The 25,730-nt window shown below is 55.0% G+C and overlaps 2 protein-coding genes across 27 annotated transcripts; both read right to left on the bottom strand.

Annotated features, from left to right (window-relative positions):
* Positions 1–362: 362 nt before the first annotated feature.
* TRIP6 (thyroid hormone receptor interactor 6) lies at positions 363–6,325 on the bottom strand. Of its 3 annotated transcripts, none has more exons than XM_005549259.4 (9): positions 6,106–6,325; positions 5,729–5,856; positions 5,484–5,609; positions 4,855–5,226; positions 3,360–3,453; positions 3,080–3,249; positions 2,104–2,282; positions 1,076–1,196; positions 363–645 (listed from the first exon to the last, which is right to left on the bottom strand). In XM_005549259.4, exons 1-9 carry the CDS (start codon positions 6,212–6,214, stop codon positions 514–516), a joined length of 1,431 nt encoding a protein of 476 aa, XP_005549316.3. In that variant the 5' UTR covers positions 6,215–6,325; the 3' UTR covers positions 363–513. The 3 variants fall into 3 exon arrangements, with proteins under 3 accessions (XP_005549316.3, XP_073890699.1, XP_005549317.3); XM_074034598.1 differs by having other exon boundaries at positions 5,729–5,806; XM_005549260.4 differs by lacking the exon at positions 1,076–1,196.
* A 376-nt stretch (positions 6,326–6,701) lies between these two features.
* On the bottom strand, positions 6,702–21,591 carry SLC12A9 (solute carrier family 12 member 9). 24 transcript variants are annotated; one of them, XR_012432285.1, is made up of 15 exons: positions 21,466–21,591; positions 20,641–20,697; positions 19,929–20,151; positions 19,553–19,687; positions 18,168–18,299; positions 16,816–17,124; positions 15,036–15,143; positions 14,816–14,927; positions 13,920–14,077; positions 13,730–13,812; positions 12,755–13,444; positions 12,413–12,605; positions 12,082–12,256; positions 10,845–10,991; positions 6,702–7,972 (listed from the first exon to the last, which is right to left on the bottom strand). XR_012432285.1 is itself a non-coding variant. In XM_065541730.1 (15 exons), exons 3-15 carry the CDS (start codon positions 20,107–20,109, stop codon positions 7,086–7,088), a joined length of 2,745 nt encoding a protein of 914 aa, XP_065397802.1. In that variant the 5' UTR covers positions 20,110–20,151; positions 20,641–20,721; positions 21,466–21,591; the 3' UTR covers positions 6,702–7,085. The 24 variants fall into 24 exon arrangements, 11 of the variants coding, with proteins under 11 accessions (XP_065397802.1, XP_065397803.1, XP_015302660.3 ...); XR_012432289.1 differs by having other exon boundaries at positions 19,929–20,111; XR_012432286.1 differs by having other exon boundaries at positions 21,470–21,591.
* Between the last annotated feature and the right edge of the window lie 4,139 nt (positions 21,592–25,730).

The following is a 25,730-nucleotide window of genomic DNA, read 5'->3' as shown; positions in this document are numbered from 1 at the left end:
GAGGCTGAGGCAGGAGAATGGTGTGAATCTGGGAGGCGGAGCTTCCAGTGAGCCGAGATTGTACCACTGTACTCCAGCCTGGGTGACAGAGCAAGACTCCATCTCAAAAAAATAAACAAATAATTAGCCAGGCATGGTGGCAGGCGCCTGTAAACCCCGCTATTCGAGAAGCTGAGGCAAGAGAATCACTTGAACCCGGGAGGCGGAGGTTGCAGTGAGCCAAGATGGCATCACTGCACTCCAGCCTAGGTGACAGAGCCAGACTCCGTCTCAAAAAAAAAAGAAAAAAAATGCAGGTAGTAACAACAACTGGGCTTGTAATGGGCTACTGGGAGAATCAGATAAGACAGCAGACTTGGAAGTGTTTTGTAAACTCGAGGGATTATTATTTCTTGATTGGAGAAAGAGGAGACAGCATTTGGTGATGAAGTCATACAGGTGGATGTCAGGGAGGGTGATCAATCGAAGGATGGGAACTGGAACTGAGAACCCAGCAGGTACTTCTAGGAAGACTCAGCAGTCAGTGGTGACGGTGGCTGAGAGCTCCTGGATGCGCCAGGCGCTGCAGGCCTTGCATAAGATGTGCCCATCCAGCGGGTAGCAGCCCTGACACTCGCCCTCAGAGGAGAGCAGCAGCCCACACTCCTGTTGAAAAAGAAGCAACAATTGGCCGGGTGCGGTGGCTCACGCCTGTAATCCCAGCACTTTGAGAAGCCGAGGCGGGCGGATCACAAGGTCAGGAGTTCGAGACCAGCCTGGCCAATATGGTGAAACCCTGTCTCTACTAATACAAAAATCAGCCAGGCGTGGTGGCCAGCACCTGTCATCCCAGCTACTCAGGAGGCTGAGGCAGGAGACTTGCCTGAACCCGGGAGGTGGAGGTTGCAGTGAGCCAAGATCGTGTCACTGCACTCCAGCCTGGGCCACAGATCGAGACTCCATCTCAAAAAAAAAAAAGAAAGAAAGAAAGAAGCAACAGATTTCCATCAGCCCCAGATCTCTGTGTTCCCCGTCTCGTGCTCTACCCAGCACCGCAGACACTGCCAGCCCCTTGCACGTGCTGGGGGCCCCTGACCTCACACTTGTAACAGCCAATGTGAAAACTTCGATCCAGAGCAACAATTCTCACAGTCTCCTCCTGACCTGGCTCAGGCATTATGGCCCCACCGCACACTGAGCATCTTGGGGCAAACTTCCTGCGGGGGAAGAGAACCAAGAAGGCCATCAAGCCTTGGGGTTGCAGGGCACCAACAATGGAACCCAGAGAAGGTGGGGCATAGGAGGGATTCAGGGAGGCCAGAGGTATGACCTTAGGTCTTGGGGAAGGGATGATGTCAAAGAGAATGAGAGAGGCTAGGTGTAGTGGCTCTAGCCTGTAATGCCCCCACTTTGGGAGGCCAAGGCAGGAGGATTACTTGATGCCAGGCGTTCAAGACCAGCCTAGGCAACACAGCAAGACCATGTCTTTATTAAAAAACAGAAGAAGCCTGGGTGCAGTGGCTCACGCCTGCAATCCCTGCACTTTGGGTGGCCGAGGCAGGTGGATCGCTTGAGCTCAGGAGTTTGAGACCAGCTTGGCCAACATGATGAAACCCTGTCTCTACAAAAAATACAAAAAAAAAAAAAAATTAGCAAGGCGTGGTGGCACACGCCTGTAATCCCAGCTACTCAGGAGGCTGAGGCAGGTGAATCACTTGAACGCAGGAGGCAGAGGTTGCAGTGAGCTGAGATCCTGCCACTGCATTCCAGCTTGGGTGACAGAGCGAGACTCCATCTCAAAAAAAAAAAAAAAAAAGCTAACAAAAAACGAAGAAAACTAGCCAGGCATGGTGGCGTGTGCACCTGTAGTCCCAGATACTCAGGAGGCTGAGGTGGGAGGATCACTTGAGCCCAGGAGTTGGAGGCTGCAGTGAGCTATGATCATTTGCCATTGCACTCCAGCCTGGGCAACAGAGTGAAACTCTTGTCTCTAAAAAATAACAATAACAAAGAATGAAGGAGGGCCAGGGGTGGGAAACAGGAAGAGACAGTCCTGGGGCATGAAGAGATGAAAGGGACAGGAAAGGTCAGACATTGTGAGACGAGGTGGAGCCTGGGCCTGACCTGTGAAAGTCCTCAATGCAGTGGATCTGGCTCGTAGCATCCACCGTGAAGGGGATGCCGTCGAGGCCACGGTGACACACCACGCAGGTGAAGCAGCCAGGGTGGTAGGCTTTCCCCATAGCCCGCAGGATCCGGTCCAGGATGGGCTGGGAGCACGTGGCACATTTCTCCAGGGTGGCCTGTTGGGAAGGAAGGCAGGAAGGTCTGGGAGCAGGCGGGACCCATGGCAGCACAACAGGCACCCCAGCAACCCAGCCATCTAATTTCTGCAGCCCCCTGCATGTAATTCGGTGAAAGGCAGACTTGACCAGATCTGAGTTCAGGTCCCAGCACTACACACAGTATTTAACCACTATGAGAAAAACAGGCATCAGGCTGGGTGCAGTGGCTCATGCCTGTAATGCCAGCACTTTGGGAGGACAGAGTGAGCGGACTGCTTGAGGCCAGGAGTTTAAGAACAGCCTGGCCAACATGGTAAAACCCTGTCTCTACTAAAAATACAAAAATTAGCTGGGTGTGGTGGTGGGCACCTGTAATCCCAACTACTCGGGAGGCTGAGGCATGAGAATCGCTTGAACCAGGGGAGGCTGAGGTTGCAGTGAGCAGAGATCGTGCCACTGCGCCCCAGCCTGGGCAACAGAGCGAGACTCTGTCTCAAATTAAATAAAGAAAGAAAGAAAAAGAGGAACAGGAATCAGTAGTAATACCTGCCTCACAGGGGTGTCGTGGGAATCTAACACATTCTCTTTAACTGTAAGACGCTCCACACTTGTAAGAGCTGCATCCTTCCCTCCAGCCACCAGTGTTAAGCTACTTGCTTGATACTTGCAGAATTCCTCTCTGTTTGTACATCACTTTCAGTCACCTGCCTTTTAGCACCGTTCCTCCTTTGGGCTTGGATGCTCTAGTTCCCACCTTGTATGGAAGCTCCCTGCATCCAGTCGCTGACTCCCTCCCCACAACCCCAGCCACTCACCACGTAGCAGCCCTCGCAATACGCCCTCCTCTCCACGGCATAGAAATGCTGGCCCCGAAGCTGGGCCCGGCATGTAGAACACACAAAGCAGCCCACATGAAAGACGCGATCGAGGGCCACAACCCCAGCCCCGTCCCCGACCACATCTTCTCCGCAGCCACCACACTGGCCTGAGGATAGGGAGAAACAGCATCAGTCTTCACAGACCCAGGAAGCCACTGTCGCCTCTGTCTCCCAGCCTCCCTTCCCACGCCCCACCCGCTCCACAGCCTCAGCTCACCGAAGTACTCCCCGCTGGGCGGGTGGTTCATGTCGTGCACCAGCTTCTTCGTCAGCCTGTCCAGCTCATCCTCTGGAGGCTGGCTCAGGTGCACCTGGAAGGTGGGAATCAGGGGCTCGGTCCTACTCTAGTTCCTGATGCTATAATACCAGGGTCCTCAACCCCCAGGCCATGGCCTGTTAGGAACCGGGCTGCACAGCAGGAGGTGAGCAATGGGCAAAGCTTCATCTGTATTTACAGCCACTCCCCATCACTTGCATTATCACCTCAGCTCCGCCTCCTCTCAGATCAGCAGGGCATTAGACTCTCATAAGAGTGTGAACGCTATTGTGAACTGTGCGTTCGAGGGATGTAGCTTGTGAGCTCCTTATGAGAATCTAATGCCTGATGATCTGTCACTGTCTCCCATCACCCCCAGATGGGACTGTCTAGTTGCAGGAAAACAAGTTCAGGGCTCCCACTGATCCTACATGATGATGAGTTGTATAATTGTTTCGTTATATGTTACGTTGTTATATATTACGTTGTTATATATTACATTGTAATATATAATGAAACAATTATATATATTGTATGTTCTATTATTATAACAGAAATAAAGTGCACAATGAATGTAATGTGCTTGAATCATCCCGAAACTATCCCCCTCCCATCGCCCTCCCCAGTCCATGGAAAAATTGTCTTCCCCAAAACTGGTCCCTGGTGCCAAAAAGACTGGGGACTGCTGTAATGTCCCTGAAGGTGGCCAGGCAATTCCAGCTAGAAAGCTCATCTGAGAACATCTCAGCCCAGGGGCCCGTGGGCAGTTCTTTTTTTTTTTTTTTGAAACGGAGTTTTGCTCTTGTTGCCCAGGCTGGAGTGCAATGGTGCGATCTCGGCTCACCGCAACCTCCACCTCCCAGGTTCAAGCGATTCTCCTGCCTCAACCTCCCGAGTAGCTGGGATTACAGGCACGCCCCACCATGCCTGGCTAATTTTGTATTTTTAGTAGAGACAAGGTTTCTCCATGTTTGTCAGGCTGGTCTCAAACTCGCGACCTCAGGTGATCCACCCGCCTCAGCCTCCCAAAGTGCTGGGATTACAGGTGTGAGCCACTGTACCTGGCCCCAGTGAGCAGTTCTATCCTGCTCCCCCATACCACGGCCCCGCCCTTACCTGTTCCACATCCCAGACCTCTGACTCTGCTCCAAAACCAGCCCCTTAGCCAGGCGTGGTGGCTCACCCCATCTCTACTAAAAATACAAAAATTAGCCGAGCGTGGCAGCGCATGCCTGTAATCCCAGCTACTCGGGAGGCTGAGGCAGGAGAATCACTGGAACCCGGGAGCCAGAGGTTGCAGTGAGCCAAGATGGCACCACTGCACCCCAGCCTGGGCAAACAAGAGCAAAACTCTGTCTCAAAAAAAAAACCAGCCCCCTAAAACACCACCAGCCATCCCACCCAATCAGTGTCCCATTGCCTGTAGGACCTGAAATCCCAGGTCCCCAGGGCTTACCTGGGGCCCGTGCTCGCCTCCTCTTCCTCCTCCTGCAGGGCCAGAGACCCCAGCAGCTTCCTCTTTGGCCCCTGGCCCTGGCTCTCTCTGGCTTCTATAGCCAGGCCCCCAGACTTCACCTCGGCCTGGGAGAGGAAAGTGGGGACCCGGGAGGGGCCCAGAGGCCTGAGAGGCTCCCCGCCTGGGTGGGCCACAGCCCCTCACTGGCTGTGCCACCTTCACTTGTACGGGGAAGGCCGGACCAGCTGGGGTGCTGGCAGTAGCATAGGAGGCTGGAGTGGGGCCCCCATAGGGAGACGCTGGGAGCGGCGAGGCTGGGTTCGGCTTCAGGGAGCCCGTGCGGTAGGCAGGAGGTGGCAGGGGCTCGTATGCCTAAGGAGAAACGCAGGCCAGAAGCCGTAAGCAAGGCCCCCACTCCAGGACCCACATTTGTGGAAATGACCCTGGGTGTGGGGAAGCACAGGCTTTTGCATTTGGCAAGGTCCCGTCCTCAAGTGGCTGACATGTTGGTACTTGCAGCCGTGCTTCCTCCATGCTGAGGTGCACATCACATACATCGGGGGGTCGGGCTGGGTCTGAGAGTCCAGAGAAGGGGACAGGGTGCCGATGGGGAGGAGGGGCAGAGTCACCTGTCGCTCTGGTCGCCGTGGCACATGACCCCGACCCCCATTCAGCTCGGCCAGCGTGCTGCTCAACAAGTCTATCTCGGCATCCAGGCTTCCGGGGCGAAGGCCCCCCCTGTCTGCAGGGAGCCCCTGAGGATGAAGCCAGAGCAGGGAAGAATGCAAATCACCATAGGCCTTCTCCTGTCCTGGGTCCCCCAGACTCGGTTCTAGGGACGCCGCACATCCCACCCCGCAATCCCAGTTCTCACCTGCGTGCGCTGGAGTACTCCGTGGGACCCCACCCAGGCCGGCCCCCGATCCTCCGGTCCCCCTGGGGCCTGGTAACACTGCTCAGATGGGAGGGGGCAAAAATTGACCCTGGGGTGGGGCTGGAGTGCTGGGTTGAGGGAAGAGAGATCAAAGGTGGGGTGGCGGAGGACAGGAGGGGTGTGCATTTGGGGAGCTGCCCTCTTTGCCCCTCCTTACCTCCTCCCCCAAATCTAGGGTCCCAAGAGAGCGCAGGCGGCTGTTCCCCCCGGCTTGGGGAAGGGGTAAGAGGAAGCAGGCAGGGCGGGAGGCTGGAGCTGGAGGACAGAGGTGAGCGCCACAGCCGGGTAGCTCTTCTGTCTCACAAGGGCTGCCTTACCTGCTCCATGGGCCGGTGGAGGCCCCGGGGTGCCTCGTGGGATCGCCCTCCCCTGAGGGGCTCTGGCGGGCTCCGGCTGCTTCGGGGGCAGCCAGGTGGGCCCCGACATGGCCTGGAACGGGGGTACTCCAGACAGCGGTCTTGAAGCCTCGGGCCTCTGGCCTTCAACCCCTCTTCCGTCCCGCACCTCGTTTGGGACTCCAGAAAAGAAAACTTTTTCTGTCTTTTTTTTTCCTCTTCCTCCCTAATTTTGGGGACGACCACGCCCCCGATGACGTCACCACATTCCTGGGGGAGGGTCACGTGGCCCCCGAGGCCCTAAACTGCCATTTCTCCCCGAGTCGGCCCCCTCCTGCCGAGAGGGGAGGACTCTCCCGGGGAGCCCAAGTCACTGGGGGCTGCGGGCAGCTGGGGATGGGAGGTGCAGGCCCGGGCCAGCCTCCAAGTCCACGGATGCGTCCAGGCCCCGCGCCCCAGCCCTGCACGTGGCAGCCTCACTGCGGGAGGCTGAAGGCTCCGATCTCCACCCCTCTGCAGAGCTCTCCCTTCCCACCCGCTCCCTCTCAGCTACCCACCAGCACTGCTCAGCCAGCCTGTAGTGTTTTGGTCTTTTATTCATGGTCAGCAGAGTTAGAAAAATAAAACAGAACAAAAACATCACCACCCCAGTGGGCCGGTGAGTCTGGCCAAAATGGGGAAACTGAGGTAGCCCAGAGTCACGGAGGCCTGGCCCCTAGCATCAAGGCACCAGTGAAGGGAGGCTGCGGACTCCCTCCCCTGCATGGTGGGGACAGGCGCCCAGAGTTAGTGTGCTGGAGTCCCTCTGCCAAAGGAGGTGGCATGATCCCCTTCAAACCTCCCCTGGGCTCCACGTCCCAAGGGCAGGGCCACGGGACACAGTGCTTTCCTCCTCCTCCTCCTCAGGATCGGGATGGGCCACCTGCCTGGGCCCTCTCTACCCAGCCCTGGAGGCAGGGGCATCAGAGATCAGTGCAGGTGACTGGGGTGACCCCATGAACCAGCAGCGTGGGGCCCAGGTCTCGGGTTAGAATCTCCAGTAGCGCCAGGTATCGGGGGTAGCGGGCAGGATCGGCGGGTGGCCGAGGCAAGTACAGGAAGGTGAGGGCTGTGGTGGGGCCCTCGGTATCCCCACCCTCCGGCCCACCCGGCCCTCCTCCTGTGCCACGCCCCTGCTGGGCCCGAACCAGGGCGTTGGCGCTGCGTGCCAGGGCCTCTGCCTCCACATCTCCCCGCCCACTGTTCACAAAGTCCCCTTCCTCCTCCACCTCGGGTTCCCCAGCCCCAGCCCCCTCGCCCCACACCACCTCCTGCACCTCAGCCCGGATCCTCAGTTGGCTCAGCAGTGCCCGCAGCCGCCCCTCGGCCGCCCCAGGCGCCTCCCTAGGCCCCAGGCACAGGAAGATCCGGAGCCGGGCGCTATGCCAAGCGGGCACCATGCCCAAGATGGTTGCCATCTGCAGTAGGAAGAGGCCGCAGACGTCCACGTAGCCGGGCCCACCCCGGGGCCGCAGCAGGTTGAGGGGCCACACGTCCACGTGGTGCAGCTGAGAGGTGCCCCCAGACCCCCGGCTCAGCCGCTCAGGGGGCAAGGCCCCACTGGCCCGGGCCAGCACCACATTCTTGTTCATCTTGAGGGCATCGGCCACCGTGGCCACGTAGTCCTGGGGACTGAGAGCCCGGGGGCTCCCAGGAGCCCGGGGAGGAGGGAACAGGGTACTCAGAGCTGGGGAACTGCCCTCCCTGGTACTGTCTGCAGGCTCAGAGAAAGCCGGGTCCGTCAGGAAATGGTCCTGCGGTGGGGCGTCATCGTAGAAACCCAGGACCAACGTGTTGGGCTTCATGCCACCTGGGGGCAGAGTGGGGAAGGCAGGAACAGACAGGAGTCAGGCTCACAGGCTAAGTTTACACCACGCTCCCACACGCTGACAGCAATGAGTGTCAGCCATAGGTATGACACTCCCACTGTGTACAGGCTCTCACGGCAACATTCTGCACATTTGCATAATGACTTTTCATTTTTCCTAAACACTTTCACATGCATTTATTTTATTATCTCGGTGACTAATCTCCTCCACTTAAACAGGCAAAGTTCGCATTAGGATTCTTGCCACTAATGAGCACTCCAATTCTGCGGAGAGAGTAGGACACTGTCCACTCCCGGCTTCTAGCGGGGCATCTGTTTCATGGTAGGAGATGCGAGTTTGACTCAGTTGTGCAAACCAGACACCCTGATCAGCCAAGCTGATGACCTGAATCCCCAGGGTAATAGCGTCCCAGATTCTGCTATGGAAAGATGAGAAAATGGACCAGGCAGGGCACAGTGGCTCACACCTGTAATCCCAGCAGCTTGGGAAGCTGAGGCACATAGATCACCTGAGGTCAGGAGTTTGAGACCAGCCTGGCCAATACGGTGAAATGCTGTCTCTACTAAAAATACAAAAATTAGCCAGGCATTGTGGTGGGTGCCTATAATCTCAGCTACTCAGGAGGCTGAGACATGAGAATTGCATGAAACCGGAAGGTGGAGGTTGCAGTCAGCTGAGATCACACCACTGTACTCCAGTCTGGGCAACAGAGTGAGACTCCAGCAAGACTCCATCTCAAGAAAAAAAAAAAAAAAGAACCAGGACTACCCAGTATGTTTACTGCAGTAAACCCTAACCCTAGCAGTGTTTACTGTAAAACCCTAATCGTGGTGGTTCATTGCATGGTATCCGCTTACCAGGGGCTGTGTCCTACAGAAAGCACTTTGTATTTTAACTTATTTGAACCTTGAAGTAATGCTATGAGGTAGGTACTATTTAGTCTCCTCTTTTTACTGATAAGGAACCCAAAGCACCAAGCGATGAAGTCACTTGCCCACAGGCTCACGGCTGGTAGGTACTGGGGCAGGTAGGTCAACGCAATCCGCCTCCACCCAGCATGAGAGGCCACACTCTGAGCCACCGAGCTGGGCATGTGCCAACCACAATGCTCCAAGTCCCTGCTGACAAGCTCTTGGTTCTTAATGTTTGAACAACCCATGTGGAATTGGATAATTGCCCCCTTGAACCAGGCTGAGTTTACAGGGAGACACGGAGACGTCTTCCAAGACCCCTTCTCATGAAGCAAACATTGCTCAACCCATAAGTCAAATTTTCTATGATAGGAGAATCCACCATTTAAAGGAAATACTTTTCCTTTTATTGGAATAGGTTGGTGCAAAAGTAATTGTGGGTTTTTTTTTCCCATTAAAATGGCTCCCCAGCACTTTGGGAGACAGAGGCGGACCTGAGGTCGGAAGTTTAACATCAGCCTGGGCAATGTGGTGAAACCCCATCTCTACTAAAAATATACAAAAATTAGCCAGACATGCTGGCGTGTATCTGCAGTCTCAGCTACTTGGGAGGCTGAGATGGGAGAAGCACTTGAACCCGGAAGGCAGAGGTTGCAGTGAGCCAACATCGTGCCACTGCACTCCAGCCTGGGCAACAGAGTGAGACCCTGTCCAAAAAAAAAAAAAAACCGCAATTGCTTTTGCACCGACCTGGTATCTTCCACAGGAAAACTTTCATGAGCATTGTGGTCTCTGCACAAAAAGTGAAGACCAGGCTCTCAGACACTCTGTGGGTCAATGATGCTTGGCGACACCCCAGCACATCTCAGCAGGTGTGAACTCCAGCTGATCTTGCAAAATAAACTAGTCACGCCCCCTCCTGAGTATTTCCCAGGGTTCTGATTTACACTGAACTGGGCAATGTCCAACACTGTTGAACTTCAGCTAGACTCTGAATAGAGAAGGAAGCATGCACTTTGGTGACAGGTACTGGTCCAGGATTAAGGGAGAAGGCAGTGACTGAGCATAGATAACCCCGGTGGCCTCAGCGCTAAAAGCTGAGAATTCACTGCTCCATCCACAAGCGTCTGCCCCACACAGCCTCTGGCATCCTTTGTGGCTTCGGGTCAGGGTGGGGCGGGGGAGACACGTTACTTCTCCTACATCCCAACCCCTTTCAAAGCCTGGCTGAATTACCATCTCTCCGCAAAACCTTTGCCGGCCATATCAGTGCATAGTGGCTGGCATGCCTTCCTCTGAACGCTGGTGGTTAAAAACCACCTGATTTGATGAGGCAGCTGGAGATTCAAATAATGCTCCATTGTCCCCAAAAATACACTCTTCAGTGCCCATGCCCCAATTTTTGGGTCAGAAAAAAAAAGAAAGAAAGGCCAGGTGCCTGTAATCCCAGCACTTTGGGAGGTCAAAGCGGGTGGGTCACCTGAGGTCAGGAGCTTAAGACCAGCCTGGGCAACATGGTGAAACCCCCATCTCTACTAAAAATACGAAAATTAGCCAGGCGTGGTAGCACACGCCTGTAATCCCAGCCAGCGACTCGGAAGGCTGAGACAGGAGAATCACTTGAACCTGGAAGGCGGAGGCTGCAGTGAGCCAAGATTGTGCCACTGCACTCCAGCCTGGGCAAGACAGAGCGAGACTCCGTCTCAAAAAAACAAAAAGGAAAAAAAAAAAAACCGCAACAGCATTGCCAGTCCCTAGCATCTCCTATTAGACTTTATCACACACTGTCTGAGGCTATTATCTTTGAGCACCGTCTTATCTGCTCTCAACTATAAGGTCCTTTTGCAGTTTGCAATCTGCGGCTGACTCTCTAGGGGCGGAGAGCGGAGATATGAAGTGGCCACAGAGGAGGGCCAAGGGCATCCAGGGAGGAGCAGCTCACCGAGGCCGGAGATTCGCAGCAGATGCTGAGCCCCCTGGCGCACGGAGGGTGAGAGAGTTAGATCCACAAAAGCCTTCACCTGGGCCCGGTCCACCAGGCTGAGCCATGCCCCATACTGCGGCTGTACAGGGTCCGAGGGGAGGGAGTCTACAGAGAAGATAAGGAAAGGAAGGTAGCCAGTGTTGGCCAAACTCAATGTCTCCTAGAGTCCAAATCACAGATGCGCCAAGGCAGGGCTATGGCTGCTTGGAGGGGTCATGGGGAAGGAAATAAAATGGGAAGAGGGGCCGGGCGTGGTAGCTCAAGCCTGTAATCCCAGCACTTTGGGAGGCCGAGACGGGCGGATCACGAGGTCAGGAGATCAAGACCATCCTGGCTAACATGGTGAAACCCCATCTCTACTAAAAAATACAAAAAAATAGCCAGGTGAGGTGGCGGGCGCCTGTAGTCCCAGCTACTCGGGAGGCCGAGGCAGGAGAATGGCATAAACCTGGGAGGCGGAGGTTGCAGTGAGCTGAGATCCAGCCACTGCACTCCAGCCCGGGCGGCAGAGCGAGACTCCGTCTCAAAAATAAAAAAATAAAAAAATAAAATGGGAAGAGGGGCTGGTGTCATGGCTCATGCCTATAATCCCTGCACTTTGGGAGGCCAAAGTGGGAGGGTTGCTTGAGCCAGGAGTTCCAGACCAGCCTGGGAAACATAAAAAGACCTCATCTCTACAAATTAGCCAGGCCTAGGGGCTCACACCTGTAGTCCCAGCTACTCAGGAGGCCAAGGCAGGAGGATTGCTTGAGCCCAAGAGGTTGAGGCTGCAGTGAACTATGATGGCACCACTGCCCTCCAATCTGGGTGACAGAGCAAGACCTTGTCTCAAAAAAAACAGGGGGAGGGGGACTGGTCATAGTGTCTCATGCCTACAATCCCAGCACTTTGGGAAGCCGAGGTGGGTGGAGCATTTGAGGTCAGGAGTTCGAGACCAGCTTGGCCAACAGGGTGAAACCCCTTCTCTACTAAAAATACAAAAACTAGCTGGGCATGGTGGTGTGTGCCTGTAATCCCAGCTCAGGAGGCTAAGGCAGGAGAATCACTTGAACCTGGGAGGTGGAGGTTGCAGTGAGCCAAGATCATCCCACTGCACTCCAGCCTGGGCAACAGAACGAAGCTCCATCTCAAAAAAAAAAAAAAGGTAGGGGGAAAGAAGGATGGGAGTGAGTGAATGAGTGGGAGGGCAGCTCACCAAGGTCTCCCAGGGTGACGTGGCCCAGCACGTAGAGCCCCCCCTTCTTAAGCTGGTTGGCCAACCGCAGCAGAGGCAGGGCGCCCCGGGGATTCCCCACCAGGAGCAGCAGCTGGGGCCGCCAGAACTTCACGTGATCCTTCCGGACGTCCAGCCGGAGCAGATACTTACGCACCTGGGTACATGGGTGAGGTGATGGGGAAGTGGCAGGATCAAATACACAGCCCTGTTCAGCGCCTCCTGGACGGGAACACCAACTCCAGCCAAAGAGAGAGGGGGTTATTTGACCACCTCCCGTCTCCCCACCACCCCGCCAGCTCCGCGGGGATACCTGGTGGAAAAGCAAGGCCTGGCTGACGTAGCCCCAGCTGCTGGGACCTCCTCGCGCGGTGAGCAGGGCAGCCAGGAGACCCATGAGGAGCAGGGAGCCACCAGCCGCACCAGGGCTGATGAGGAACATCATGAGCAGGCAGGAGGCCACCCCCAGCAGGCAGGTGTGCCAGGAGAACAGGCTGAAGGTGGGGCTGCGGGCATGGAGGGGAGGAGAGACAGAAACTCAGGGCTGGCCGCACCCGAGGCTGCTGTCCCCAACCCCACGCCTGAGCCTGAGTCCTCCCCGTTTTCCCATTCCTTCCGTCTTCTCTCTGGGGACAAAGGCCTCTGAGTCTCTCACCGGAAGTTGGGGGCCGAGGCCCACTCCAGGCTCAGGCAGGACAGGTCCACAGCGGCATAGGCCACCAGGTAGAAGACAGTGACCACGGCAGCCAGCGTGTTCAGCTTCCCGGCCAGGAGCACCAGCTGGGCAGAGGCCAAGAGGCGTGCCATTGATCCAAAGTGCCAGTGTACCCCCAAAATGCCAGTGAACACCAGAGTGCCAGTGTACCCCCAAAGTGTCAATGAGCCCCAGAAAGTGCCAGTGAACCCTGCAAAGCGCCAGTGCACCCCCAAAGTGTCAATGAACCCAACCCCCAAAATGCTATTAAACCCTAAAAGTGCCAGTGACCCCCGTGTCAATGAACCCCGGAAAGTGCCAGTGTACCCCCAAAGTGTCAGTGAACCCCTGGAAAGTACCAGTGAACCATGCAAAGTGCCAGCACACCCCAAAATGTCAATTAACCCCAGAAAGGGCCAGTGCACCCCAAAGTGTCGATGAACCCTGAAAAGTGCTCATGAGCCCTGCAAAGTGCCGCTGTACCCCCAGTGTCAATGAACCCCAGAAAGGGCCAGTGCACCCCCACAGAGTGCCACCAAACCTCCAAAGTGTCAGTGAACCCCACAAAGTGTTGGTACATCCCACAGAGTGCCAGTGAATCCCCCAAAGTGCTGGGGCACCCCACAAAGTGCCAGTGAACCCTGAAAAATACTAATATACCCCACAAAGTGTCAGTGAACCCTGCAAAATGCCCATGTACCCCAAAAAGTGTCAGTGAACCCCCCCAGGGTGCCAATGAACCCTGCAAAGCACTGGGGCAACCTGCAAAGTGCTGGTGAACCCCACAAAGTGCCAGTGAACGCTGCAGAGTGCCAGTGCACCGCCAAGTGCATACACATCTGCCTTTGCATTTGTCTTCCAGCCTGCATCTAACTGCGCCCCCATCCTGCCAGCTGGTGGGGTGAGGGAAAGGGCCCCTTGAAGAAGAAGGCTCACCTGCACCAGGCCCCAAGAATACAGTACAGCTGCCCAGGGGTTTCCGCCCCGGGACACAACCTTGGCCGGCGCCAAGATCACTCCTAGAAAAACAGAATCCATAGCAGACACATCAGCTGGGGCCTAACGGGGATGGACAAACAGACAAGGGAGGGCGTGCTCCGAGCCAGCAAGGAGGCAGAGAACCCACCAAAGAGGTCATCCCGGGCCAGGGCATGGAGGATGCGGGAGGCGCCAATGAGCGAGCTCATAGATGCTGAGAGCGCGGTGGCATAGATTCCAATCAACACCAGTGGGGGCCACAGGCTGATGGCACGGAAGAACCCATAGTCTTCCTGCAGCAGGGTCCTAGGAAGGAGGGAAAGTTGGACACAGATGATCATGCGTCATGGGGTAGGAAAATCTCCAGCCCTGATCTTAAGGATCAGACTCAGATATCAAATGTGCTAAAGGGATACGCCTGGTATTCATTGGGCGGCCTTGGATTTAATCACTCAGTGGTCATTCCTTTCTCTTTTTTTAAGAGACAAGGTCTCACTCCAACCCCCAGGCTAAAGTGCAGTGCTATACTCATAGCTCACTGCAGCCTCGACCTCTTGGACTCAAGCAATCCTCCCACCTCAGCCTCCCAAGTAGCCAGGACTACAAGCATTTGCCATCACGCCTGGCTAATTTTTGTATTTGGGGGGAGGGTCTTGCTATGTTGCTCAGGCTGGTCTGGAACCCCTGGGCTCCAGCAATCCTCCTGCCTGAGCCTCCCAAAGTGCTGGGATTACAGGTGTGAGCCACCGCACCCGGCTGTCATACCTAACGGTATATGCACAAAAGGCCAAATATTTGTGGAAATGCAAACTGGGTAGAAAGTCACTAGCCACCCTCACTTGCAAGCTAAGTGCTTACAACAGCACTGGGTCCATGGCAGCTGCTGGCTACAGGTTGTCAATCGCTGGTAGCTACCCTCCCCCTATTTTCCCTCCACTCCAACAAGCTGGGTTTCTGCTCCCCAGTCCCCCAGCCTGTGCTTCCCTTGGTGACCCAGATGCACCAATCTTGTTCGACACTCCACCCCCGTCCCTCCCCAGACACCTGTCACAGGTGAAGCTGGAGAGGAAGAAAAGCAGGACATAGACGAAGAAGGTGTAGGCGACAGCGACGATCGTGCCCAGAGGGATCGCCCGGCTGGGGTCCTTCAGCTCCCCTGGAGAGGGGGGAGCAGAGGGAGCGAGGTCAGCCCTCCCACCGTCCCCCTGGGTCCCTCACGGTGGCAGCCCCAAACCCCCAGGAGGCAGCAGGCAGGGACTCTCACCTGACATGTTGGCCCCAGCCATGATGCCTGTACAGCCGTTAAAGAGGACAGCAAAGACGCTGGCAAAATTCATCATGGCTCCTGTGGTGTAGTCCTCAGCGTAGCCAGCTAGGAGGATCGTCCCAGGGAGGAGAGGGCATCAGCATCCCTCTCGGGAATCCAGGCCTCTTAGCCACCCTCTCCGCACATTCCCACAGTCCCCTGCACTGTACTCACTAAGACACCAGCCTGCCCCTGCACTGGCCCTGGGTCAGCCAGACACATTGCCACGTCCCCCTAATGCTCTGACATTCCTCCCTCCAGACCCTAATCCATACTCTTTTATTTATTTATTTATTTATAAATTTATTTATTTATTTAGAGACAGGATCTCGCTCTGTCACCCAGGCTGGAGTGCAGTGGCTCACTGCAACCTCTCCCTCCTGAGCTACAGCGATCCTCCTGCCTCAGTCTTCCAAGTAGCTAGGACTACAGGTGTGCACCACCATGCCCATCTAACTTTTTAATTTTATTTATTTATTTATTTATTTATTTATTTATTTATTTTGAGACGGAGTCTCGCTCTGTTACCCAGGCCAGAGTGCAGTGGTGTGATCTCAGCTCACTGCAACCTCTGCCTCCCTGGTTCAAGCGATTCTCCTGCCTCAGCCTCTCAGGTAGCTGAGGTTACAGGTGCCCGCCACCACGCCTGGCTAATTTTTGTAACTTTAGTAGAGATGGGGTTTCACCATGTTGGCCAGGCTGATCTCGAACTCCTGGCCTCAGGTGATCCACCCAGCTCAACCTCCCAATGTTCTGGGATTACAGGCGTGAGCCACCGCACACAGCCTATTTATTTATTTTTTTTTTTTGAGACGGAATCTCATTCTGAAGCCAAGGCTGGAGTGCAGGGGTGGCGATCTTAGCTCACTGCAGCCTCTGCCTCCCGGGTTCAAGCGATTCTCATGCCTTAGCCTCCTGAGTAGCTGGGACTACAGGAGTGCACCACTGCTCCTGGCTAATTTTTGTATTTTCATTTTATGGTTTTTGGTTTTTTTTTTTTTTTGGAGATGGAACCTCGCTCTGTCACCCAGGCTGGAGTGCAATGGCGCAATCTCGGTTCACTGCAACCTCCACCTCCCAGGTTCAAGCAATTCTCCCTCAGCTTCCTGAGTATCTGGGACTACAGGTGCAAGCCAGCGTGCCCAGCTAATTTTTGTATTTTTAGTAGAGACGGGAAGAGGGTCTCACCATGTTGGTCAGACTGGTCTCAAACTCCTGACCTCAAGTGATCTTCCTGCCTCAGCCTCCCAGAATGCTGGGATTACAGATGTGAGTCCCCACACCCAGTCTCCAGCTCTTCCCTGAGATGCTTTCCCTCTCTGTTCCCGGCTCCTGACTGAATCCCCCACCCATCTATCTCAGGCTACCTCCAGCTCCCTGGCTCCTGCCCTCCCCAGCCCATAGTCAGGCCTCCCTCTCTCCACTCCTGGGAGATCCTGATCTGTTAAAGTCATGCTGGGCCTTACTGTGCTATTTAACTGATTCCTAAATGCACGTCTCTCCTCAGCTAGAACACAAGTTCCTCTAAAGCAGGGACTGTTTTGTGGGCTTCCTCCTGCCCCGCTGGCCAAACACATGCTAGACAGGCCTGAATTAAACTGCACTGCTCTGCAGTCCAGACCTCCTGCCCACCATTCCCTCTGACACCTGTGCTCATCCAGAGATTTTTTAAGGGCCCAGCCCTGATGCTTGCCCACCCCTCGCCCCGAGATTCCTGCCACGGCAGTGCCCAGCTCACCAGCCAAGTTGTCCTTCAGGGTACTGCTGTTGAAGCCGGTGAAGTGGCCAAACCGGGGTGGCAGGGAGGAGCCATTGGGGCCAGGCCGAGGGGTCAAGGGGATGTCCCTTGGCCCCACAGCCACAAAGCTGATAAGCACAGAGGCCAGGGAGCCGGAGACCAGCAGGAATGTGAGGAATGAGGCCCTGGCGTAGAGGCCAGCTCCCAGGGTGCAGACCCCACCCACAAGGCCCAGCAGCAGGGAGCCATACAGCAGGTTCCAGCCGTAGCCCTGGGGCAGGACCCGGAGCCCACTGGGCCCTGTGGCATCTGGAAAGAGGTAGGGACAGAGTTAGAAGGCCCGATCCTAAGGCACCCCACCAGCCGGGCATGGTGGGCGGCTCACGCCTATAATTCCAGCACTTTGGGAGGCTGAGGTGGGAGGATCACTTGAGTCCAGGAGTTTAAAACTAGCCTTGGCAACATTGTGAAACCCCAACTCCACAAAAACTGCAAAAATTCGCCAGGCGTGGGGAGGCATGCCTGTAGTCCCAGCTACTGGGAGGCTGAGGTAGGAGAATCGCTTGAGCCCGGGAGGCAGAAGTTACATTGAGCCAAGATGGTACCACTGCACTCTAGCCTGGGTGACAGAGTAAGACCTTGCCTCAAGAAAAAAGAAAAAAAAAGGGGGGGGGCAGGGCGCCAGGGCTCACACCTGTAATCCCAACACTTTGGGAGGGCTGAGGCAGGTAGATCACTTGAGGTCAGGAATTCGAGACTAGCCTGGCCAACACGGTGAAATCCCGTCGCTACTGAAAATACAATCCTTAGCCAGGCGTGGGGGTTAGTGCCTGTAATCCCAACTACTCAGGAGGCTGAGGCAGGAGAATCGCTTGAACGCAGGAGGCAAAGGTTGCAGTGAGGGGAGATCGCACCACTGCACTCCAGCCTGGGTGACAAAGCAAGACTCCATCTCAAAAATAAAAAAATAAAAAATAAAAAAAAAGAAGGTACCCAGCCCCAACCATGACCCAAAGCAAGACAAGCCCCCTCTACCCACCTGCTGTCAGAGAGACCACCTTCCCCACTTCCCTCTTAGCTCCATCCCAGCATCTTAGCTCTCCCTGGTGGTCTCTGTCAATTTTAAGAATCTTAGCCTGGTCTCTCCGATTAGATCCAAGCTCCCTGCAGGCAAGGACAATCTCAGAGATGTCCACATCTCCTGCACGATGCTGGCCACACAGCAGAAGCTCCAGAAAGCCAAGGTAATGGCTCAGTCTGCCCCTCTCCCTTAGAGGACCTTCTCCCTCATGATCCCACACTCCCAGACCCTGCAAACCCGCAGCACTGCCCAGATCAGACAGAGCACAGACCGGCCCCGAAGACGTCAAGCACAGACTCCACCAGTCCCAGCAGGGAGACGGCACAGCCACAGACGTTAGCCAGGTAGAACATGAGCCCAATGCTGCCCCCGACCTCGGGCCCCAGTGTGCGGCTGATCATGACTGAAAGTGGAAGCATTAAGGGAAAAGAGACTGAAATGGACGTGAGGAAGTTGCCATAGCTCCAAGCACTTAACCTGAGTGCAGCCAGGCCCCAGCCATGTGGCTTTGCACAAGTCACTCATACCCTCTGAGTGCCAGTTTCTGCATCTGTAAAACAATCACTGCCTAACAGATGAGATTGTTAGACTAGAAATTGGCATTAACATGTAGGGCAATGTTGATCTCCTTCATTATACGAGCCTGCCTGCTGCACATTTATTAAAACTTGCCCTGCCAGGCCAGGCATAGTGACTGACGCCTGTAATCCCAGCGTTTTGGGAGGCTGAGACAAGAGGATCACCTGAGGCCAAGAATTCAAGACCAGCCTGGGAAACATAGCAAGATTCCATCTCTACAAAAAATTTAAAAATTAAACAGGGGTGGTGGTTCATGCCTATAGTGCCAGCTACTCAGGAGGCTGAGGCAGGAGGATCACTTGAGCCCAGGAAGTCAAGACCGCAGTGAGCTATGATGGCGCCACTGCACTGCAGTCTGGGAGTCAGTGTCTTGCTCTGCTGCCCAGGTTGGAGTGCAGTGATGCGATCTTGGCTCACTGCAACCTCCACCTCCCAGGTTCAAGCGATTCTCGTGCCTCAGCCTCCCGAGTAGCTGGAATCACAGGCAAGTGCCAACATGCGCAACTAATTTTTGTATTTTTAGTGGAGACGGGTTTTCACCATGTTGGCCAGGCTGGTCTTGAACTCCTGGCCTCAAGTGATCCGCCCACCTCAGCTTCCCAAAGTGCTGGGATTACAGGCATGAGCCACCGCACCCAGCATAAAAAATTTTTTTTTTTTTTTTGAGACGGAGTTACGCTCTGTCGCCCAGGCTGGAGTGCATGGCACGATCTTGGCTCACTGCAAGCTCTGCCTCCCAGGTTCACACCATTCTTCTACCTCAGCCTCCCGCTAGCTGGGACTACAGGCATCCGCCACCATGCCTGGCTAATTTTTTTTTTTTTTATATACTTTTAGTAGAGACAGGGTTTCACCGTGTTAGCCAGGATGGTCTCGATCTCCTGACCTCGTGATGCGCCCACCTCGGCCTCCCAAAGTGCTGGATTACAGGCATGAGCCACTACGCCCGGCAAAAAATTTTAAGAATGAAGAAAAATACTTGTCTCGCCCCTGAGCCAACAAAGGTAATGGCCCCTTCCACACCCTCCCGAGCAGGCAGAACAGCCCAGACCCCAGTCCATTGATGTTGGAGGATACAGTAGGCTCCGCCCCCCTGCACGGCTCCATTGGTGGCGATGGCACAGACAGAAAGGACGGTGAGCGCCAGGATGAAGTAGGCAACCAGCAGCATGGCCAGGGCCTGCAGCAGCCCAGCATGGCCCACCACGAACCCTGAGGCAGGAGCAGCGAGTCAGGTCACAGGGGCTCACACCCTATATCCCCCACCCCCTGGGTCTGCAGAGCTCCAGGGTGGAGCTAAATGCAAGCCCACAGGGAGCCCCTCCCCAAACCCTTTAGCCAACCACTTCTCTTGGGTCCCCCTTCCTACTCTCATCCCAGTCCCATCTCCACCTCTCCCCATCATGTCCTCCTATACTACAGTCAGTCCACACGCGCCCCAGAACCCACTCACCAATCCTCAGAAAAACAACTATGCTGAACATGGACAGGACAGTGGGCACCACCACACCCAGGAAGGTGGACAGCTTCCGGGCAGATGCCCCTCCAGGAGCCCCGGCCCCATTGAGAGGGAGGGCAGTCCCCTCCTCCCCCAGGAGTCGGTAGGCCAGCAGAGGTGAGCTCTCACTGGCCATGGCTGAGCACGGGTAGAGGAAGACACAAATGGGTTAGGTGACCTGCAAAGGAGATTATGTTGCATCAAAAGCAGCCCCACAGAGCCCACCCACCCCCAAAGACCACTAATCAAATATCCCAAAGCCTCCCCAAAAGAGAGAGCTGCTCTCTACTAAAAATACAAAAATTGGCCGGGCTCAGTGGTTCACGCCTGTAATCCCAGCACTTTGGGAGGCCGAGGTGGGCGGATCACCTGAGGTCAGGAGTTCGAGACCACCCTGGTCAACATGGTGAAACCCCATCTCTACTAAAAATACAAAAATTAGCCAGGCGTGGTGGCTCATGCCTATAGTCCCAGCTACTTGGGAGGCTGAGGCAGGAGAATTGCTTGAACCCAGGAGGCAGAGGTTGCAGTGAGCCAACATCGCGCCGCTGCACTCCAGCCTGGGCGACAGAGTGAGACTGTCTCAAACAAACAAAAAAAATTAGCCAGGCATGCAGGTGCATGCCTGTAATCACAGCTACTTGGGAGGCTGAGGCACAAGAATCACCTGAGTCCTGGAGGCTTAGGGCTGTAGCGAGCCGAGATCGCGCCACTGCACTCCAGCCTGGGTGACAGAGCGAGACCCTGTCTCAAGAAAAAAACAAAAAAAGACACAACCACAAGGAAACAGGAACGCACCCACACCCTGCTTACCAGCAGCTAAAAAGAGCCCATAGGGCTGCAAATGGTACCAGCCACTGCTCCACAAAAAAAGTGGTACCCCAAACCTGTCAGCAAGGGTTTCAGGGCCACTCCTGGCTCCTGGGGGCCACCCCTTCCCCTATGTTCCTGAGACTAGGGATGGCACCGGTTCTGCAAAGGGGCAAAGGTTCTCTGACGGCACAGGCTACTCCAGCCTCTCCTTCCTTAACTAGCAATGCAAGAGGAAGCAAATCTCCCAAAAGGGAAGTAAGTTGTGGGCAGGAGAGCCTTCGCCATCCTCTCCTTCGGTGTCCTGAGCTGCCCCTACCGAGACCCCCCATGCAATCACCGCACCCAAGAAACTTCCAACTCTTTCAAAACCCCACCCTCCGTCAATCCTCTCCCTCAACCCATCTCAACCCCCCACCCTCGCCTTAGCCTCCCCAGATTCCTCCCATCCACACGAGGCACCCCCCCTACAAACTCTACCAACCCAAACACACCCCTCGACTAGCAAAACAGAAACACAGACAGGCTCCCACCGAGCGACACAAGGTCCCCGGGTCCTCCTCCTCCTCCCCCAACCCGGGCTCCTGCCCCTTTGCGCCCGCTGGGGTGCAAAGGAGCCAAGATCTCCTTCTCCCCGGCCAGATGCACCCCACATCTCGGGGACCGCGGGGCACTCACTCACCCACCCGCAGGACGCAGCGCTCGGGGGATCCCCGCGAGCCGGGGGGCTCCGCCTCGGGCGGAGAGCGCACGGGGGCCGGAAAAAACAGCTGCGGCTACCGGGATGCCAGGCCCGGAGCCTGTCCCCACCCCCACCAGCACGCGCGCGCCATTGGTCCCCGTCCTCGGCCCCGCCCCGTGGGCGCGCCCGGGGAAGCCCGACCCTCTGTGCGCTCCCCCAGCCCGCGCGGCTCCAGCTCCACGTGCGCCTGGGTTGCAACGCAGCCCTGCAGACAAGCGTCCCCGGCAGGGCGTGGGCCGCGGGTCTCGGAGCCTCCATCACTTAGGTGCAAACAATCGTGGCCGCGGGGACCGGACCCCAATCCGAGCTCCGAGGCGTCGGGAGCAGCCACCCTCCTAAAGGGGGCGTGTGAGGACGGCGGAAGGCGGCAGGGAGGTGGGCGGGGCTGCGACACCTGAGCCAGGTGCGTCACCTGGAACTCCGGCCCGCTTCGTTCGGGGACTTCTGGAGTCCTAGTCCTCCAACCTTTCAAAGCCCTAGAACCTCCACCGGGTTCCAGCCTCGCCCCTGACAGGCTGCGGGGATCCTCTCTTCGCGCCCGATCCAGCTGCGCTCTTCGCTTCGGCCACCGGAGGGAGCCATTGGCCGCCGAGCTGGGCCCAGCGTCGCTTTGCACCATCTGATGCCCGCTTTCGTGCCTCCCTGCACAGTGTTCTCACCTCCAGCAGAAACCCTAGAGCCTGTGAACTCTACTGAGAGCTGAGACTCTTTTTTCACTCTTTACAGATCCCATGAACAGCAGTATCGCCTGCCAACGCGTCCTCGTGTAAAATGGGCATAAACTCGAAACTCCCTCCTAAGGTTGTGAGTTCAGTGACCTAATAGGTACTCTAGAACAACGCCTAAAGGTTCGATAAATTATCCCTTGCAAATAGCACTGTATTAAATTAGCCACTCTGTGAGGTTGGTACCGCTATTTCAATTTTTCAGATTAGCAAATTGAAGCTTGGAGAGTTTCAGATACATTTCTTTTCATTTTTTTTTTTTTTTTTTTTTTTTTTTTTTTGAATCCAGGGATTATTGCACAGGCAGGAGTGCAGTGGCGCGATCTCGGCTCACTGCAACCTCAGCCTTTCTGGCTCAAGCATCCTGCCTCAGCCTCCTGAGTGCCTGGAGCTACACAGACACACACCACCACGCCTGGCTAATTTTTAAATATTTTGTAGAGACCGGGTTTTGCCATGTTGCCCAGGCTTCTCTGGAACTTCTGAACTGAAGCGTGCGCCTGCAGTCCCAGCTACTCAGGAGGCTGAGGCAGGAGGTTCGCTTGAACCTGGGAGGCAGAGGTTGCAGTGAGCTGAGATTGCACCACTGCACTCCAGCCAGGGCGACAGAAAGAGACTCTGTCTCAAAAAAAAAAAAAAAAACGTTTTCAGGGTCAGTTATAAGCACTCCCTTGCATACCCTGGCCTGTCCGTCACTGAACTCTGTTTCTGTAAATCTCAACCTCCACCTTACCCTGTTACTCTGTGGTTTTGCCTTGGACCTTGTCTTCATCAATGACTGCAGCCCCTCCTCTTCAGTTCACCTCTTCTACTGCGCTTATTAAAGAAAAAAATCTGACTCTTGTTAAAACAGTAAGTCAGATTTATTCAGGACTATTTTGATTGGCACCAAGATGGTGGCAAGGAGCTGGGTGTGGTGGCTCACGCCTGTAATCTCAGCACTTTGGAAGACTGAGGCAGGAGGATCACTTGAGCCCAAGAGCTCCAGACCAGCCTGGGCAATATAGTGGGACCTCATCTCTACAAAATTTTTTTTTAAAAATTGGGCCAGGTGCAGTGGCTCACACCTGTAATCCCAGCACTTTCAGAGGCTGAGGTGGGCGGATCACGAGGTCAGGAGATTGTGACCATCCTGGCCAACATGGTGAAACCCCATCTCTACTAAAAATACAAAAATTAGCTGGGCGTGGTGGCACGCACCTGTAATCCCAGCTACTGGGGAGGCTGAGGCAGGAGAATCGCTTTTTTTTTTTTTTTTTTTTTGAGACGGAGTCTAGCTCTGTTGCCCAGGCTGGAGTGCAGTGGCCAGATCTCAGCTCACTGCAAGCTCCATCTCCCGGGTTTACGCCATTCTCCTGGCTCAGCCTCCCGAGTAGCTGGGACTACAGGCGCCTGCCACCTCGCCCGGCTAGTTTTTTTTTTTTTGTATTTTTTAGTAGAGACGGGGTTTCACCGTGTTAACCAGGATGGTCTCGATCTCCTGACCTTGTGATCCGCCCGTCTCGGCCTCCCAAAGTGCTGGGATTACAGGCTTGAGCCACCGCGCCCGGCCGAGAATCGCTTTAACACGGGAGGCAGAGGTTGTGGTGAGCTGAGATCGCGCCACTGCACTCCAGCCTGGGCAACAAGAGCAAAACTCCATCTCAAAAAAACAAAAAAAAAAAAAAGAAGAAAAGAAAACAATTAGCCAGGCGTGGTGGTGCACGCCTGTTGTCCCAGTTCCTCAGGAGGCTGAAACTGGAAGATCCCTTGAGCCCAGGAGGTTGAGTGAGCTATGATAGTGCCACTGCACTCGAGTCTGGGTGACAGAGTGAGACCCTGTCTCAAACAAACAAAAAAGACTGTGGCAAGGTGGAGTGGCTTGCACCTGTAATCCCAACACTTTGGGAGGCTGAGGCAGAAGGGTCATTTGAGGCCAGGAGTTCGAGACCAGTGTGGGCAACACAGAAGACACTATCTCTAATTTTTTTTTTTTAATCAGCTGGGCGTGGTGGCACACACCTGTAGTCCCAGCTACTCGGGAGGCTGAGGTAGGAGGATGGAGGCTGCGATGAGCTATGATCCTATGACTGCACACCCATCTGGGCGATACAGCAAGACCTTACCTCAATAAAAAGAAAGAAAAGGAAGGAAGGAATGAAGGAAGGAAAGAAGGGAGGGAGGGAGGGAAAGAAGGAGGGAGGGAGGGAGGGAAAATAAGGAGGCTGGGAGTTGTGGCTCATGCCTGTAATCCCAGCACTTTGGGAGGCCAAGGCAGGCGGATCACTTAAGGTCAGGAGTTCAAGACCAGCCTGACCAACATGGGGAAACCCTGTCTCTACTAAAAATACAAAAATTAGCCAGCATGGTGGCAGGCTTCTGTAGTCCCAGCTACTCGGGAGGCTGACATGGGAGAATCACTTGAACCTGGGGTGCAGAGGTTGCAGTGAGCTGAGATCACACTATTGCACTCCAGCCTGGGTGACAAAGCAAGACTCTGTTGCAAAAAAAAAAAAAAAAAAAAGGGAAGGGAAGATGTTGGGGAGGGAGAGAAGGGACACAGTAGAAAGAGGGTAAGATGGATGAAAATTTTAGTCAGTCTCCTCTAGGTCATCTTTTTTTTTTTTTTTTTTTTTTTTTTGAGACAGAGTCTCCCTCTGTTGCCCAAGGCTGTAGTGTGGTGGCGTGATCTTGGCTCACTGCAACCTCCCCATCCCAGGTTCAATTGTTTCTCCTGCCTCAGCCTTGGAGTAGCTGGGACTACAGGTGTCTGCCACCATGCCTGGTTAGTTTTTGTATTTTTAGCAGAGATGGCATTTCACCATGTTCTCCAGGCTGGTCTCAAACTCCTGACCTCAGTTGATCCACCCACCTCGGCCTCCCAAAGTGCTGGGATTACAGGCGTGAGCCACTGAGCCGGGCCTGGGTCCTCTTGACTGGGTCTCTCAATGTTGTGTTCCACTCCCTCCACATCCCTCCACTCCCTCCACATACTGCCTTGCCAGGTCTGCCTAGCCCAGTTTAGAGTGAATCTGGGAGGTTGAGGCTGCAGTGAGCTGTGATCACACCACTACACTCCAACCTGGATGACAGAGCAAGACCCCACTAAAAAAAATTTAAAAGACATTTAAGCTAGCTAAGAAGGGAAGTGAAGGCCGGGCCCGGTGGCTCACGCCTGTAATCCCAGCACTTTGGGAGGCCGAAGCAGGAGGATCACTTGAAGTCAGGAGTTCAAGACCAGCCTGGCCATCATGGTGAAATCCCGTCTCTACTAAAACTACAAAAATTAGCTGGGCCTGGTGGTGCACGCCTGTAATCCCAGCTACTTGGGAAGTTGAGGCACTCCCACCAAGGCGACAGAGCAAGGGTCCATCTTAAAAAAAAAAAAAAACTAACCAAACACTCTCCTTATATTAGTTGTCTATCCTAGCTCACTCTCTTTTTTCTCCTTCCTTCCTTCCTTCTTTCCTTCCTTTCTTTCTCTTTCTTTCCTTCTTTCTT

This window comes from Macaca fascicularis, chromosome 3, assembly GCF_037993035.2.
Source record: "Macaca fascicularis isolate 582-1 chromosome 3, T2T-MFA8v1.1".
Taxonomy (NCBI): Eukaryota; Metazoa; Chordata; class Mammalia; order Primates; family Cercopithecidae; genus Macaca; species Macaca fascicularis.
This window is presented reverse-complemented; position numbering and strand designations above follow the sequence as displayed.

Excerpts from the sequence above, each read along its gene's own strand:
- SLC12A9 (XM_065541730.1), bottom strand. The coding sequence starts at position 20,109 with ATGGCCAGTGAGAGCTCACCTCTGCTGGCCTACCGACTCCTGGGGGAG. Across the intron at positions 19,688-19,928 it reads AGTTGTTTTTCTGAGGATTG|GGTTCGTGGTGGGCCATGCT; the intron begins GTGAGTGGGTTC and ends CTCCTGCCTCAG. Across the intron at positions 15,144-16,815 it reads CCTGAAGGACAACTTGGCTG|CTGGCTACGCTGAGGACTAC; the intron begins GTGAGCTGGGCA and ends CGATCCTCCTAG.
- TRIP6 (XM_005549259.4), bottom strand. The coding sequence starts at position 6,214 with ATGTCGGGGCCCACCTGGCTGCCCCCGAAGCAGCCGGAGCCCGCCAGA. Across the intron at positions 5,227-5,483 it reads CACGGCGACCAGAGCGACAG|GCATACGAGCCCCTGCCACC; the intron begins GTGACTCTGCCC and ends GTTTCTCCTTAG. Across the intron at positions 3,454-4,854 it reads GAGGCGAGCACGGGCCCCAG|GTGCACCTGAGCCAGCCTCC; the intron begins GTAAGCCCTGGG and ends CCCACCTTCCAG.